The 18,459-nt window shown below is 42.8% G+C and overlaps 1 protein-coding gene across 2 annotated transcripts in view; it reads right to left on the bottom strand.

Annotated features, from left to right (window-relative positions):
• The window catches only part of LOXHD1 (lipoxygenase homology PLAT domains 1), a 359,211-nt gene that overhangs the window by 141,043 nt on the left and 199,709 nt on the right, over positions 1-18,459 (bottom strand). For both annotated transcript variants that reach the window (XM_073619032.1, XM_073619042.1), the window contains exons 19-20: positions 12,854-13,008; positions 1,263-1,423 (exon numbers count right to left, since the gene is read on the bottom strand). In XM_073619032.1, coding sequence (XP_073475133.1) covers positions 1,263-1,423; positions 12,854-13,008 — 316 coding nt within the window. The remainder of the gene's footprint in view (positions 1-1,262; positions 1,424-12,853; positions 13,009-18,459) is intronic.

The following is an 18,459-nucleotide window of genomic DNA, read 5'->3' as shown; positions in this document are numbered from 1 at the left end:
CCATCTGTTGTTTTAACGCAAACTTGAAAGGGACCATAGCTGACAAGATGATTGTTGAATGTCCTGCTACAGAAGATCAAAACATCAAAGGCATTGATGATTGACCAGGATACATAGACATGGACAATGCTGCCCCTAGAGGCCAATACAGCAGGATGGACAGTAATATATTTAATTGAGGAGGACTGCCCCATGAATATGTGATTTATCAAAAGTCTAGATGGGATGACAATGGGGTTGGGTCTGGATGGTGTATGATTGAAGTATAAAAAGAAAGAACAAGTCAGAGAGCCTTTCTCTCTACCCTTATCGCTCTTGGCTTGTGCCTGAGCCACATGGCTCTCTCCACCATTTTGTGCCTCATGGCTATCTTTCTACCATTTTAAGCCCAGCCGAGGAGACCGTGTGATAAGTATCTTTGATGTTCTTGTATTTTATGTTCTGGTGTTATATGCTTTGTAATATCTTTCTTAAGTATTTTCATGTTAGCGTTTTAAGCGTTTTAAAAACCTTGTATTATAGTGATATCAACAGTAACATGTGATCAGAGTTTTAATAGACTAGCTAACTAGGGGAATAGACAAGTTAATATATATATGCAATAAATAGAGGGAATCCGTAACCACTCTCAAATAATATTTATTGTACCAATTACTTCAATGCCCATTCTTGGGTCCGCTGATGAGAGCACAGAATTTCGGAAAACATGGTGGAGATCGAGCGATCAACTTCTGTACAACTGCCCTGTTGGACAAAAGCCACTCGATGAGCACTGCAGGCCATAGACTACAGGGTTGATCTGTGTATTCTAATGGCGGGGGGGTCTCCCTGCTGTCAAAATACAATGACACAGCAGGGAGGATTCCCTCATCCACCTTGAATGTGTGGATGGAGAAATGGGGTTCATTCAACCCACTGATTGAATAAAAAAAAAAAATCTGACTTGTCTATGGCCAGCCTGATTGGACAGAATGCTGTTTTCGGCTTGAAGTCAATATGAGTCAGCTCTGATTCTCTGAGCACAATAGAAGAAATCTCTTGGTGACTTATGCTGTATGTGATTTGATCTCAGCAGTCGCTCAGAAAGGATGCTGACTGCACTGTGTGGCAGACAGACAGCCAGCAGAGGAAGAATCTTGAAGACATGACTTTGCAAGTGCGCAAACAAATATTACTTTTCAAAGTTAGAAGTTTGAAGTATTGAATGTATAGTTATGAAGATATGTGTTTTCTGAAATAATTTTCCTAATCTGGGTTCATACCTGTCACAGGGGAATTCTATGTTTTCAGAATCGGGTTTTCCCTCTTCTTTCACCAGAACCTTGTCAAGGTACCATCCGCAGCCTCCTCCTTTCCCATCATGCCCTATGCGCACCCTCCTCACTTGCTGTAGAGTCACAGCTTCTATGATAAATTCATCAGCCTGAAGGAAGGAAGGAAGAAGTGTGGTGAGGACAAAGAAACCTGCTCAGTGGGAGGATCTGCTTTCCGTATCATCACTTGAGCAACCTCCACGTTGTCATACTAAAAGGAGAACAATCTACATCCTTCTATCTATGTGGAGTCTCAGATGTCTGGATCAACCAAGCATTTAAAAGCGTATCTAAGCCCCCAAGAAATTAATATATTGCAGCTTACTAATAAATAAATGTGATGGCTGTGTTATGCCGCGTACACACGAGCGGAATGTCCCTCAGAAAACGTCCGATGGGAGCTTCTCATCGTATATTTCGACCGTGTGTATGCCCCATCGGACTTTTTCAGTCGAAAATTCAGACGGACTTAGATAGAGAACATGTTCTAAATTTTTCCGACGGAACTAATTACTATCGGGAAACCCGCTCGTCTGTATGCTGTTCCGATGTACCAAAAACGACTTATGCTCTGAAGCAAGTACGAGACGGAAGCTATTGGCTACTGGCTACTGAACTTCCTTTTTTTAGTCCCGTCGTACGTGCTGTACGTCACTGCGTTCTGGACGGTTGGACTTTGGTGTGATCATGTGAAGGCAAGACCCCTTGAGCGGAATTCCGTCGGAAAAACCTTCAGAGTTTATTCCGACGGCAAAACCGGTCGTGTGTACAGGGCATAAGGTTTCTATTTTCAAAGATTTTTTTACTATTTTTTCACCCAGTAATCCTTCACATAAAACACTTCATGGCTACACTTATTTCTTCACTCTATCTATAGAAGGAGCCATGGCTGGGCTTCAAACATGCATTTCTTCATTTCCATTATATACTAGATTAATGGGATTAGTAGTTTACACAATAAAGATAAGGGATTTTTTTTTATGTTATTGTTTCTTTGTTTTTGTTTTTTTTATTAAAGAGGAAGTAAACTTCCATCAGTAAAATGTACCTATAGGTAAGCCTGTAATAAGGCTCACCTATAGGTAATTTAACTCTTTCATGCCTAAGCCTATTTCTGACATTTGTCACATAGTAGGTAAGGTTGAATAAAGACAATAGTTACATAGTTACGTAGTAGGTGAGGTTGAAAAAAGACACAAGTCCATCAAGTCCAACCTATGTGTGTGCTTTATGTGTCAGTATTACATTACATATCCCTGTATGTTGCGGTCATTCAGGTGATTATCTAATAGTTTCTTGAAGCTATCAATGCTCCCCGCTGAGACCACCGCCTGTGGAAGGGAATTCCACATCCTTGCCGCTCTTACAGTAAAGAACCCTCTACGTAGTTTAAGGTTAAACCTCTTTTCTTCTAATTGTAATGAGTGGCCACGAGTCTTATTAAACTCTCTTCTGCGAAAAAGTTTTATCCCTATTGTGGGGTCACCAGTATGGTATATGTAAATTGAAATCATATCCCCTCTCAAGCGTCTCTTCTCCAGAGAGAATAAGTTCAGCGCTCGCAACCTTTCCTCATAACTAAGATCCTCCAGACCCTTTATTAGCTTTGTTGCCCTTCTTTGTACTTGCTCCATTTCCAGTACATCCTTCCTGAGGACTGGTGCCCAGAACTGGACAGCATACTCCAGGTGCAGCCGGACCAGAGTCTTGTAGAGCGGGAGAATTATCGTTTTATCTCTGGAGTTGATCCCCCTTTTAATGCATGCCATTTCAATCTGTGAGTGTACGTATGTCAGTGTCTATAATCATTTCCCATATCCCTGTATACTTTGTTCTTTAAGATGCACGTCCAAGTCTTTTAAAAATATCAGTACTCCCCACTGACACCACCAATTGTGGAAGAGAGTTCCACATTTTTATTGCCCTGACAGTGAAAAATCCCCTGCGCAGCTTAACCACTTAACCGCCCGCCGCAGTTTTACATCGCTACTTTGAAGAGGGATATCGTTGTTATGGCAGCAGCTAGCTGCCATAACCCCGGTATCCACTTCTTTAGCGGGTGGTCCGCTTCAAGACAAAAGTGGTCTCTGCGGCAGATTCACCGTAAGATCACTTTTATCGGTGGCGAGGGGGGCCACCCCTCCCACCACACTTCGATGCCCTCTGCCGCTTACCGGATCTGTCGGTAGCGGCGGAGGCGATCGGGTCCGCTCTCCTGATTGCTATGGAGATGAGTGAGGGGGAAGATGGCCCCCCACCCATCTCCATATCATTGCAGGGTGGAAGCGACGTCAAAACGTCACTTCCGCCCATAGCTCTTAAACTGCCATTTTTTTATTTTTTTTTACATTTTTTTTTATTGCACTTTAGTGTAAATATGAGATCTGAAGTCTTTTTGACCTCATATTTGAGAGGTCCTGTCATGCTTTTTTTCTATTACAAAGGATGTTTACATTCCTTGTAATATGAATAAAAGTGACACAATTTTTTTTTTAAACAATAATGTGTAAAAAGAAAAAAGAAAAGGTAAAATAAATAAGAAAAAAAAAATTTTAAAACGCGCCCCGTCCTGCCGAGCTCGCGTGCAGAAGCGAACGCACACGTGAGTAGCGCCCGCATATGAAAACGGTTTTCAAGCCACACATGTGAGGTATCGTCGCGATCAGGGGAGCGAGAGCAATAATTCTAGCCCTAGACCTCCTCTGTAGCTCAAAACATGCAACCTGTAGAATTTTTTAAATGTCGCCTATGGAGATTTTTAAGGGTAAAAGTTTGTCGCCATTCCACGAGCGGGCACAATTTTGAAGCGTGACATGTTGGGTTTCAATCTACTCGGCGTAACATTATCTTTCACAATATAAAAAAAAAATTGGGCTAACTTTACTGTTGTCTTATTTTTTAATTAAAAAAAGTGTATTTTTTCCAGAAAAAAGTGCGCTAGTAAGACCGCTGTGCAAATACGGTGTGACAGAAAGTATTGCAACGACCGCCATTTTATTCTCTAGGGTGTTAGAAAAAATATATATATAATGTTTGGGGGTTCTAGGTAACTTTCTAAAAAAAAAACTGTTTTTAACTTGTAAACAACAAATCTCAGAAAGAGGCTCGGTCCTTAAGTGGTTAAAGCGGAGTTCCACCCAAAAATGGAACTTCCGCTTTTCCGGTTCCTCCCCCCCTCCAGTGTCACATTTGACACCTTTCAGGGGTGAGGCGGGAGCAGATACCTGTATAATACAGGTATTTACTCCCACTTCCGGGGATAGATGGCCGCAGATTCCGCGGCGATCTACGCCATGTCCGGCCCCTCTTCCATTCCTCCCGCTGTCTTCTGGGAGACACACAGGTCCTAGACGACAGCAGGGACCAGTGAGATCGCGCAGCGTGACTCGCGCATGCGCAGTAGGGAACCAGACTGTGAAGCAGCAAGGCTTCACTTCCTGATTCCCTTACTGAAGATGCTGTCGACTCCAACCGGGAGCAGAGGAATGGATCGGCTTCGGGTGAGGACATCGCTGGCGCCCTGGACAGGTAAGTGTTGAAAGATAAAAAGTGCATTTTATATACAACTATATAGAACAGACCAAAATGAGGGACACATGAGTGGGAACAAGGGACAGAGGGACATTGCTCAAAATCAGGGACAGTCCCTCGAAATCAGGGACAGTTGGGAGCTATGAAGTCCCCCTATTAATTTAGTTGCCCTTCTTTGGACTGTTTCCAGCTCCAGCACATCCCTTCTGAGGATTGGTGACCAGGAATGGACGGAATACTCCAGATATGGCCTGATTAGAGTTTTATTAAGTGGTAGGATTATCGTTTTATCTCTGGAGTATATCCCCTTTTTTATGCATTCTAATATTCTGCCAGATTTGGTAGCTGCAGCTTGACATTGCATGGTATTGCTCAGTCTGTCATCTACTAGGACCTCCAGATCTTTCTCCATCCTTGACTCCCCCAGAGGATCTCCCCCTAATGAGTAGTTTGCGTTTATGTTCTTAGCTCCCAAGTGCATTACCCTACATTTCTCCACAATAAACCTCATTTGCCATGTAGTTGCTCACCCCATTATTTTGTTCAGGTCCTTCTGTAAAATTCCTATATCCTGCTGGGAAGTTATTGCCCCGCTTATTTTTTAGATTGAGCTATGTATCCCTTCCTCTATGTCATTTATGAATAAATTAAACAGAATTGGTCCCAAGACAGAACTTTGTGGTCCCCCACTTACCACTCCAGACCAGTCTGAGTATACGTTATTTATCACGACCCTTTGGACGTGCCCCTGTAACCAGTTTTCTATCCAAGAACAAACCTTATGGTCCATGCCTGCAGACCTCAGCTTGTAGCTATCCAATAAAAAAAATGTAAAAAATCAAATGTCTTCATCAATTTAGGCCAATATGTATTCTGCTACATATTTTTGGTAATAAAAAAAATCCCAATAAACGTATATTGATTGGTCTGCGCAAAAGTTATAGTGTCTACAAACTATGGGATATTTTTATTTATTTATTTCATACTAGTAATGGCGGTGATCAGCGACTTATAGCGGGACTGCGATATTGTAGCGGACAGTCGGGACACCAAGTGAAACTTTTGACACTTTTTGGGAACCAGTGACACTAATACAGTGATCAGTGCTAAAAAATATGTACTGTCACTGTATTAATGACACTGGCAGGGATGGGGTTCACATCAGGGGTGATCAAAGGGTTAACTGTGAGCCTTACCAGTGCTATACTACTGTGGGGGAGGTGCTTGTACTAAGGGAAGGCATGGATCAGTGGACCGGCTTAGCAGAGACACAGTATCCATGTCTCCTAGAGTAACAGAACGGTGATCTGCCTTGTTCACATAGGCAGACCACCATTCTGCCTGTGTACCAAAGCATTGACAGGTGCCGGCGGACATCGGGTCTGCCGTACCCGCCAATCAGCTCCCGCTGTGCCGGCAGCGTGGGCCCCAAACCCGGAAGTGCAGGATCACGTACTGGGTATGTGATCCTGCGCAGGAGAGCCGCCGAATATCTACAGTATACAGTAAGCAAGCGGTTAACCACTTGCCGAGGGTAGGAGGTCCATGGACGTCTTCGGTTTGCAGTGGTTATACCTGGATGATGCCTGCACCTGCAGACATCATCCCGATATGAAAATTTTCAGTCGGCGATTCAATGTACTGCAGAAGTGATTCGAGTGGCTGAACTTTTGCGGGTGGTGAATGGAGCCTTTCTTGGGCTCTGCCGTCCAATTGCGGCGCCTGGCGGCGACGGCTGCACAGCATAAAGAGTGAGGAACTACCGTTGGTCCTCCCTCTCTGTGACCCCAGAAACCGTAAGCGACGAGTATGACGTCACTTCCTGTTCTGCGTCTCTGCTTACGGGGATGTTACTGGCCAGGGAAGCAGCTGATCAGAATGATCTGTGTTTGATCGGCTGCACTGGAGGCCAGAGGAGAGATTTGGGGTCTAATTGGATGCTGTTCATCGCTTGTCATAGCAATAAAGTTAAAACAAAAAAAAAAAACACAAAAAAAAAAATAGAGACATTGTAAAAAAAAGTTTTGACTAAAATAAATACCGGTAATAATAATAAAAATTTTAAGCACCCCGTCCCCCCGTGCTTATGCACAAATGCGCAAACCTAACGCATTTGTTATTCCTGCAAGCATATGCAAACGGAGATCACACCACTCAGGTATTGTCGTGAACGTCAGAGTGAGAGCAATAATTCCAGCACCAGACCTCTTGTGCATCGTTAAACTGGTAACCTGTAAGCCCGGGTTCACACCTATGTGAATTAGATGCGGCTTACACCGCATCTAACTCGCAGGACATTTTAAAATACATTCATATGAATGCATCTGGTTCACATATGTGCGTTGCATTCGCACTGCGCATTGCACAAAAAAGTGTGCCTTTTCTGGGCATTGCGGTGCGAATTACGAGCCCCTTATCTTCTATGGGAACGCATCTGCTTCGCAGATGCATTGCGTTCTGAACATGGATTTTCTACTTCTCCTCACTACACCTCCCCCTCCCCCCCCCCCTCCCTCCCCCTCTCCCTGCTCACTGATCCTGAGCTAAAACGCAGTGATTCCTTTGAACAGGAGATTTTTATCTCCCCAGTGAAACCTGAGCTTCAATTCGCACCGCACATGCGTGAAACCGGGCTTAAGGTGTTTAAAGCATCGCCTATTCATTGAAGTGTATTTTTTCCCAAAAAACTGCGCCTGAAAAACCGCTGCGCAAATACTGTGTAACATAAAAAATTGCAACACCCATCATTTTAATCTATAGGGCCTCTGCTAAAAAAACATATATAATGTTTGGGGTTTCTAAGCAATTTTCTAGCAAAAAAGGTAGCTTTTTACATGTAGGAGCGGAGTGTCAGAATGGGCCCAGTTGGCAAGTGGTTAAAGTGGTTGTAAAGGCAGAAGCAAAACAATAAAAAGACTTCGCGCTTCAAATCTATCACATATAAATGAATACTGACATAAATGTGACGAAATATGTGCAGCTGAAACAGCTGTGAAAAACGTGAATATAAACTGTGAATGTGCTCAAACAATAATAAAGAAAATAATCCAAGTGTGCTAGTGCAAATGTTCTCTTCATAGATAAAAGTTCATAGTATTGTGTGACTGTAGCTGGGATCAAATCTGTGGGAAGGTGATGGTGATGATCTTTCTATGGAGGAATCCGGTAAACCCGGGCGCTCTAGACTCTCACCTTAAGAGAAGCAAATGCGAGCGTCAAATGTTTGCTTTGGTGGATCCTGTATGGTGTGGCTGCTCGGTAATCCAGCTAGGGCTTCTCTGATGGTTGGATTATCCTCCCGGTATAGAAATACCTGTCAGATAGAGGAGGGGTTGCCCAGTTTGCTGGTCAACAGGCCCACCCCAACCTATGTGGTAGTAGGTCTAGGAACCACAAGAAAAACCATATGGACAACGTCATCTGTGAAGAAACGGCGTAGGGAGGAGCGGCGTGCTGACGTCACCAAAACAACGCGAGGTCCCGGAAGCAACGGGCGAATATCGTGAGTCGGCCGGTTTGAGTTACTTTGTGATGCTCTTAAACCCAAGATAATCTTGTGGGCAACCCCTCCTCTATCTGACAGGTATTTCTATACCGGGAGGATAATCCAACCATCAGACCGGTCACCACTGCTCTCTCTCTCTCTCCTTGTGCAGGGTGACTGGTCTGGTCTCCGCCCCTTCTGTAGTTTTCTGCAGGCAGCCTGTAGTGGGTGGGGCCTGCTGGGCCCCTCCCACAGCTCTGCTCTCTGCACAGGCTATGTACAGAACAGTGATGATGTCACCACTACTTTATTATGGCAAAATCTGTGTTTGCAAAGGCATTTGTTGCACACGTAGTGGATTTATATCCTCTCTGGCTATTAAGGAATAGACTTAAATGAAAGTTTTCTACTTAGAATTCAGCTTTAACCCCTTGCCGATTGTACACAATACATATACGGCAGCAAGGCAGCTTCCCTGTGCAAAATCACATATAGGTATGTGATTTTGCACCTCCGGTTTTGAGTGCGCCGCTGGCGAGCCGCTCCTGCTGTGATTGGACACAGCAGGAGCACACGATGTCCGCCAGGACTCGCCGATCATTTCCGAGAGACGCAGAACGGCAGTCTGCCTATGTAAAAAAGACAGATCGCTGTTCTGTGACAAGGGAAGGTAGAGATCCTGTGTTTCTAAGCAGAAACAGATCTCTGTCTTTCCACAGTTAAAGCACCCCCCCTCCACCACACACCCACAATTAGCAAGCACTCCCTAGGAACATCTAATACACTGGGGGGAGAGCCTCTGGGGGAATCTAGGATGGAAAAGGACCTGGGGGTCCTAGTAGATGATGCCAAGCTGCTGCTAACAAAGCAAAAAGAATATTGGCACGCATTAAAAAGGGGATCAACTCCAGAGATAAAACGATAATTCTTCTACTCTACAAGACTCTGGTCCGGCCGCACCTGGAGTATGCTGTCCAGTTCTGGGCACCAGTCCTCAGGAAGGATGTACTGGAAATGGAGCAAGTACAAAGAAGGGCAACAAAGCTAATAAAGGGTCTGTCTGTTATTAGTTATGAGGAAAGGTTGTGAGCACTGAACTTATTCTCTCTGGAAAAGAGACGTTTGAGAGGGGATATGATTTCAATATACAAATACCGTACTGGTGACCCTACAATAGAAATAAAACTTTTTCGCAGAAGAGAGTTTAACAAGACACGTGGCCACTCATTAAAATTAGAAGAAAAGAGGTTTAACCTTAAACTACATAGAGGGTTCTTTACTGTAAGAGCGGCAAGGATGTGGAATTCCCTTCCACAGGCGGTGGTCTCAGTGGGGAGCATCGATAGCTTCAATAAAATATTAGATAAGCACCTGAATGACTGCAACATACAGGGATATATAATGTAATACTGACATATAATCACACACATAGGTTGGACTTGATGGACTTGTGTCTTTTTTCAACCTCACCTACTATCTAACTATATGTAACACATTTAACCCTTTGATCACCGCTGATGTCAACTCCTTCCCTGCCAGTGTCATTAGTACAGTGACTGTGCATATTTTTTTAGCACTGATCACTGTATTGGTTTCACTGGTCCCCAAAAAAGTGTCACTTAGTGTCCGATTTGTCCGCCGCAATGTCGCAGTCCTGCTATAAGTCGCTGATCGCCGCCATTACTAGTAAAAAAAATATTGTTTTTTTTTTTTTTCAAAATTGGCGGGATCAGGGGTGATCAAATACCACCAAAAAAGAAAACTCTATTTGTGGGGAAAAAAGGACATTCATTTTATTTGGGTACAACGTCACACGACCACGCAATTGTCAGTAACGCAGTGCTGTATCGCAAAACAAAAATGGCCTGGTCATAAACCTTTCCGGAGTGGAAGTGGTTAAAGTGTCATTTTTTTTTTTTTTTGCAAAGATATATGGTGCACCTACGCTTTCATACTGGAAATACTTGGTAAATAGTAAGTATAGAGATACTTATATGAATAGGGGCTGTCCTAGTAAATATGATAAAGTGTGTGCAAGGTGGCTGGACAAACCTTATACAGCATCGAATGCCCATGAGGGTCATTGTTTATAATAGATATGCTCCCATATGAGAAATGTCGGGGGTCATTGGGGAAAGTAGGAATTAATAGTTATATGTCTAAATGTTTATTTAAAAAATTGTTTGCTTCCTTTTTTTTTTTTTTCTTTTTTGTGGATTAATAATTGATATACTGGATTTTGAAATTGTATTATTATATTTTTGGTTCAGTGTGTATGATGTCTTGTGTCTTGGTTTGTTTGTTTGTTTGTTACAAAAATTAATAAAAATATTTATATAAAAAAGAAAAAAATATATATATGGTGCACACACACAGTAGATTTATAACCTTTGTGGAAACTGAGTAAAATATTTGAATTAAAATGTTTGTGCTTGTAATTTAGCTTTAAGAAAGTCATCCAAGAAAGCATAAGGAAACTTTAAAACATTACATTTTAAAATATTTTTTTTAAATCAACTATTTTAACAAAAGTGAAGGTTTGCTTTAATACAACATAACTTGTTAGCTTTTAGTTTTATAAGAATTTATTGTCGGTTTTCCCGTGATTCGTTGTGCCCCCCCCCACTCTACAATTATCCCATCTGCCGACATCTTGCTCCTTTTTCTCTGAGTTATTTATTCAGTCCATTGATTAGGGCTTAAGCTTCGCAGCTTTCGATGATGTAATTGCTGGAAGAGCCGACTATTTTTAAACTAATTTATTCAGTAACCTATTTCAGGAAGAACCATTAATGAATCAGTTAAAGAAGCTGCAAATGGAACGAAGAAATGGATCCGTCCTTTCCATTTCAAAATGTGTTATTAGCCAAGACATCATTTTTCTATATTTATTTTCGACTTTTCACGGGGACCTGGAATAGCATTTTTAATTTATTTCGTAATGTAATATCAATACCGTTTTCTAAAACTTTTCCAAATAATCAAATTCCGCTGCCTTGGTAACAGTATTTCACGTCCAGAATTGGCTCACTGCCTTTCCCAGAGGTCTGCTCAGAACTTGCAGTAAAGCTTCAGCAATCCCCTGCAATGTTACTGCAGAGAATCTTTAAGCTGTGATGATATTGTGGATAAAATTCTACAGGTATTTGAGAATGCAGGTTTTCTTTTTTTTTTTTTTTACAAAACTATTTCTCTTTTCCAACACTGCCTGCTATGATCTTGTAATCATATGAGGGAGACCCTCCCAGTGAGGGAAAGTAAGTGCATTGGCCACTCTGGGTATCTATAGAGCAGAAGCAAGTAAGAAGCTGCAGGGAAGTTTGCTGCAATTCTTGCAAGGTATACAAGTGTAATTAAGAGAGAATCAAAGCATCATGGGAGGTATATTTTAGAAGATCCTTGGGGCTATGTTTTTTAATCTCGCCATAACGCACTTCCAAATTATGCAGCTTCTTTATCTACAAGCATGTTGCTTCTTTACCTAAACTTTCATATTTCCTTGAGTAGAGAAGGAGATGTTTTCTTCTAGTTACTTGTATAGGAAGGAATGATAGATAGATAGATAGATAGATAGATAGATAGATAGATAGATAGATAGATAGATAGATAGATAGATAGATAGATAGATAGATAGATAGATAGATGATTTAAGACACGTTAGTGAATTAGGGTCACGTTACAATCTTTGTACAATGCACTTTAGGTTTACCAAAACTTTGGACTATGAGCACCTACCCAATCTTACTGGGGGGAAGGGGGAAGCTAAGCTATGTACTACATATTTTTTTGGGATCTAAAGGAGATTGTACAATCAGATTGTAAAGTGTGTGGTGAGGTTTAGGATGATATATTGCTCATAAAACAGTTTAATAAGTGCCATATATTCTGATTACTGACATATCTGTATTACTGTATCGAGCAGGGTTGCCAACCGTCAGTAAATTTACTGACAGTTTGTAAAAATCAGTGACTTTTACAACTGTCCGTAAATATCAGGGGCTGATAATTTGTCACGCTGTGTTGATTTTTATGAGGGTAAACCAGGCACATTACTTGTTATGTGTATTGTCAGTGTTTCCATATCATGTTTATACTGTTTGAATATCGATTGTCTTAGTTTTTAATAGGAGTTCTGTAATTTTTCAGTAAAAAATGTGCCCCATCAGTAAATTTTACATGTTTTGTCAGAAAAAAATGCCGTAAGAGGTTGGCAATCCTGGTATCGAGCAGTCGTCATGACCTGCTGTTCTCCATTACTGGACTTACCTCTAATTAGTGGTTTAACTAATATTCACCAGTCCATAAAAAGAGACACATTCCAAAAATGTCACTGTAGCATAAAGCAAAACAGTAACAAGAACACCTAACCCACCATAGAATGTAACTGCCCAACCACAAGAGCCCCTATTTTCACCTTCTTTCCCATATGGAATTCCCGAAGGCTGCTCAGATATGATCCCAACTATATCAATGGCAGTCATTTGGGAGGATCCCAGTCCCAAATCTCAGTAAGTGTTGTACTTACATTGCCCTTTTCAAACTTGTTCATGTTGTTCTTGCAGTCAATGAGGAAGCGTTCTCCAGTGTCCCCGAGGTCTCCGAATAGGCAGAGGAAGACGTTGGCATCGGTTCCACTACCGCTCACGTTGCCGGTACAGACAGTCACTCGATACTTCACCACTGTGTGAGTAAGCGGGTAAGACTGATAAGGATCTTCTAACTCAGTCCACTACATGCCCTGGTGGGGAGACCTTACTGCCCCATACAAAACACCACATGAGATACATTATTCAGTAATAACAGCTGGTGAACTCCCCATGCATTATTTATGCCAAGATTTACTTTCACTTCTGATAATCTAGAAGGTTATCGGTTACCTGCACTTGACTGTCGGTGGAGGGAAATAGTGGAGTCACTCCGGGCTGACCCCGTAATGTCATATCCTTCAATTTCTAAGAACTCAATATCACAAAACCTCAGGCAGTCTGCTTACATATTAAAGTAGATCTAGACCGGTCATCCATAACATTAAGATCACTGACAGGTAAAGTGAATAATATTGATTGTCTCGTTACAATGGTATCTGAGAGTCAGTGAAATATATTAGGGAGCAAGTAAATAATATGTCCATGAAGTTGACCGGTCAGGGTGCCCATGCAGAACTGTGCCCACAGCCAATAGAAGCTACAATGGGCAGAATTGGACCACGGAGCAATGGAAGAAGGTGGTCTGGTTTGATGAATCACATTTCTTCTTTACATCATGTGGATGGCCACGTACGCTGCTTACCTGGGGAAGAGATGGCACCAGGAAGCATTTTGGGAAGAAGGCAAGGCGACGGGGGCAGTGTGATGGTTTGGGTAATGTTCTGCTGGGAAGACTTGACTCCTGCCATTTGTGTGGATGTTACTTTGACACGTACCACCTACAGTCAGGTCCATAAATATTGGGACATCGACACAATTCTAATCTTTTTGGCTCTATAAGCCATCACAATAGATTTGAAATGAAACGAACAAGATGTGCTTTAACTGCAGACTTTCAGCTTTAATTTGAGGGTATTTACATCCAAATCAGGGGAACAGTGTAGGAATTACAACAGTTTGTATATGTGCCTCCCACTTTTTAAGGGACCAAAAGTAATGGGACAATTGGCTGCTCAGCTGTTCCATGGCCAGATGTGTGTTATTCCCTCATTATCCCATTTACAAGGAGCAGATAAAAGGTCCAGAGTTCATTTCAAGTGTGCTATTTGCATTTGGAATCTGTTGCTGTCAACTCTCAATATGAGATCCAAAGAGCTGTCACTATCAGTGAAGCAAGCCATCATTAGGCTGAAAAAACAAAACAAACCCATCAGAGAGATAGCAAAAACATTAGGTGTGGCCAAATCAACTGTTTGGAACATCCTTAAAAAGAAAGAACGCACCAGTGAGCTCAGCAACACCAAAAGACCCGGAAGACCACGGAAAACAACTGTGGTGGATGACCGAAGAATTCTTTGAATTCTTTCCCTGGTGAAGAAAACACCCTTCATAACAGTTGGCCAGATCAAGAACACTCTCCAGGAGGTAGGTGTATGTGTGTCAAAGTCAACAATCAAGAGAAGACTTCACCAGAGTGAATACAGAGGGTTCACCACAAGATGTAAACCATTGGTGAGCCTCAAAAACAGGAAGGCCAGATTAGAGTTTGCCAAACAACATCTAAAAAAGTCTTCACAGTTCTGGAACAACATCCTATGGACAGATGAGACCAAGATCAACTTGTACCAAAGTGATGGGAAGAGAAGAGTATGGAGAAGGAAAGGAACTGCTCATGATCCAAAGCATGCCACCTCATCAGTAAAGCATGGTGGTGGTAGTGTCATGGCGTTGGCATGTATGGCTGCCAATGGAACTGGTTCTCTTGTATTTATTGATGATGTGAGTGCTGACAAACGCAGCAGGATGAGTTCTGAAATGTTTCGGGCAATATTATCTGCTCATATTCAGCAAAATGCTTCAGAACTCATTGGACGGCGCTTCAGAGTGCAGATGGACAATGACCCGAAGCATACTGCAAAAGAAACCCAAGAGTTTTTTAAGGGAAAGAAGTGCAATGTTATGTAATGGCCAAGTCAATCACCTGACCTGAATCAGATTGAGCATGCATTTCACTTGCTGAAGACAAAACTGAAGGGAAAATGCCCCAAGAACAAGCAGGAACTGAAGACAGTTGCAGTAGAGGCCTGGCAGAGCATCACCAGGGATGAAACCCAGCGTCTGGTGATGTCTATGCGTTCCAGACTTCAGGCTGTAATTGACTGCAAAGGATTTGCCACCAAGTATTAAAAAGCGAAAGTTTTATGGATGATTGTTAATCTGTCCCATTACTTTTGGTCCCTTAAAAACTGGGAGGCACATATACAAACAGTTGTAATTCCTACACCGTTCACCTGATTTGGATGTAAATACCCTTAAATTAAAGCTGAAAGTCTGCAGTTAAAGCACATCTTGTTCCTTTCATTTCAAATCCATTGTGGTGGTGTATAGAGCCAAAAAGATTAGAATTGTGTCCAAGTCCCAATGTTTATGGACCTGACTGTACATAAAAATTGTTACTGACCAAGTACACCCCATTATGAAAACGGAACTCCCTGATGGCAGGGGCCTCTTTCAGCAGGATAACGCACCCTGTCATACTGCAAAAATGGTCCGAGGATGGTTTGAGGAACACAACTCCAAAATTCTCCTGATCTCAACCTATCGAGCATTTGAAGGATGTGCTGGAAAAACAAGTCCGATCCATGGAGACTCCACCTCTCAACCTATAGGACTTAAATGATCAGCTACTGACAGCTTGGTGTCAGATAGGTCTAGTGGAGACCATGCCTCAGTGGGTTAGGGCTGTTTTGGTGGCAAAGCCAGGACCTACTTAATATTAGGTGGGTCATCATAATGTTATGGCTGATTGATGAAAATCCAATTTCAAATATTATTTTCAATCTTCCAAACCTGCTGCTTTAAGTAAAATAATACTGCACTGAAGATCCTTGGTCAGACACTTCCTAGGACAGGATGACAACTGTTTCCCGAATGTGCTTCAAAGGAGAAGGCTTGGAGGCTTACAGGTAGCCATGTTGCACACATGGCACAGGCATGATCCACCATTGTCACTCTAAGCAAGCCAGCCCTGAGCAATCAAGTGCATGTAGACAAGAAGAAGCTGAACATGCTATAAGAGATCAGTAGCACTGAGATGCAACAAGAATGAAAAAGAACAATTTAAATGAGTGTTTTAAAAGGAAAAAGGGCAATTATTTAATCCCTTTAATCCCTAAAAGTGCTTTAATCCCTTTTCCAATTTATATGTGCGGAGGCAAAAAGGTTGGGCTTTAATGCCCACACACTGCACATATGCGCCACTGGGCGGGCAATGTTTATGTGCTAAGAGTGCACTCACTGCACACCACCACGACAAAGACTGACCTGTCAAAGACAGCTCTCAGTCCAAGGTAAAGATCAGTAGCCAGCGGGACCAACTTCCGATCATGTAAACACTGTGACAATGGTCCTTTCCAAGTTCCAAACTATTTAAATCAGGGGTCTCAAACTGGCGGCCCTCCAGCTGTTGCGAAACTACAAGTCCCATCATGCCTCTGCCTGTGGGAGTCATGCTTGTAACTGTCAGCTTTGCAATGCCTCATGGGATATGTAGTTTTGCAACAGCTAGAGGGCCACTAGTTTGAGACCCCTCATTTAAAGGGATGTCAGGTCAGCCACGAAGGGGTTAAAGCCTAAGTTTTTTTATTTTTTTATTTAAATTAGCACAAAGGACGGTACTTACATTTAAAAACAAGTGTCCCTTAAAATCTTCCTGTAGACGCACATCAGAACGATCCCACCAATCTGTGGTGTGTGGCCACCTCAGCCTGAGCTCCAACCAGGCCACACCTCCAACGCGTTTTGCTCCACCCCTCAGAGCTTAATCATGGGGGTTGGTGATCACAAGCAAAAGGGGGCGCATCATCGGCTGTCACACATAATTAAAAAAAGGGTATCAGGCATATGCCAACCTGATTGTAAAAGCTATGAAGTTCTATGGTTAAATACAGAAAATTAGCTACCACAGAGCTTTTACAGCCGATGATGCATACCCCCCCCCCCGCTTGTGATCTCCATACCCATGATTAAGCTCTAAGAGGCGGAGTGCAACGCGTTGGTGGCATGGACTGGTTGAAGTACAGGCTGAGGTTGCCACACACCACACATTAGAGGGATCATTCTGATGTGCAGCTACAGGGAGATTTTCTTCTATACTAAGCGATGGTAGGAGCCAGGACAAGCTTCCTCCCAAGCCAGAACTCACAGCAGTGGATACCGAGGACTTGCACCCCTTCCTAAGCCCGAGTGGCCCACATACCGAACCTTCTGGATTAATACAATCTCTGGACCTATCATAGGCATCATCAAGAGCACCGACAATGCTGTCCTTTCCACCCCTCCTTCATTCATAGAAGCTGTACTATAGCTTCCAGCAGTAGTCTTCTGGGTTAAAACAGTCTCTGGATCTGTCGTAGGCGTTAGTCAAAAAGTGCAAACTATGCCTGTCCTTTCCACCCATCTCTTCCATTCACAGAAGCTGGACTACAGCTTCCATCAATGAAACGCACTCTATGAATGGAGAACAGCTTCATGAATGAAAGGTCCGCCTCCTCCTTTTGTAGAGCACTTTTCATTGATGGAAGCTATACTGTAGCTTCTATAAATGGTGGAGGATAGCAGAACCAGGGAGCATAGTCAGAATACCGTTGGAGGGGTTTGTGATAGAAAGGGGGGGGAGAGGACAGAAGATTTCAATAAAGTCAGGGAGGATAGCAGAATCTGGGTTCATAGTCAGAATACTGTTGGGGGGTTTGAGATAGAAGTTGGGGGGGGTAGCAGAGGACAGAAGATTTCAGTTAAGTAAGCACCCACCAGCACAAGGGACACCCCTCCTTCATTCATATAAGCTGTACTATAGCTTCCAGCAGTAATCTTTCAGGTTCATACAGTCGCTGGACCTGTTGTAGGCACTCGTCAAAAACTATGCCTGCCCTTTCCATCCCTCTCTTTCATTCACAGAAGCTGGACTACAGCTTCCATCAATGAAAAGCTCTCTATGAATGAAGGACAGGTCAATGAATGAAAGGTCCACCTCCTTCTTTTGTAGAGCGCTTTTCATTGGTGGAAGCTATAATGTAGCTTCTATAAATGGTGGAGGATAGCAGAATCAGAGGGCATAAGCAGATTATGGGGGTATGGGATAGAAGGGGGGGGGAGATTTCAATTAAGTCCGGGATACCCCCTGAATGGTGGAGGATAGCAGAATCAGGGTGCATAGTCAAAATACTGTTGGCAGGGCGGGGGGGTTTGGGATAGAAGTAGTGGGGGGTCAGAGGACAGAAGATTTCAATTAAGCCAGGGACACCTCTATGAGTGGTGGAGGATAGCAGAATCAGGGTGGGAAAAAAGTGGGGGGAGCAGAGGACACAAGATTTCAATTAAGCAAGCAGCCACCAGCACAAGGGACACCCTTCCTTCATTTATAGAAGCTGTACTATAGCCTCCAGCGGTAATCTTCCCGTATTAATACAGTTGCTGGACCTGT

This window comes from Aquarana catesbeiana, linkage group LG01, assembly GCF_042186555.1.
Source record: "Aquarana catesbeiana isolate 2022-GZ linkage group LG01, ASM4218655v1, whole genome shotgun sequence".
Classification (NCBI taxonomy): Eukaryota; Metazoa; Chordata; class Amphibia; order Anura; family Ranidae; genus Aquarana; species Aquarana catesbeiana.
Note: the sequence above shows the minus strand (reverse complement) of the source record. Positions and strands in the feature narration are given on the sequence as shown.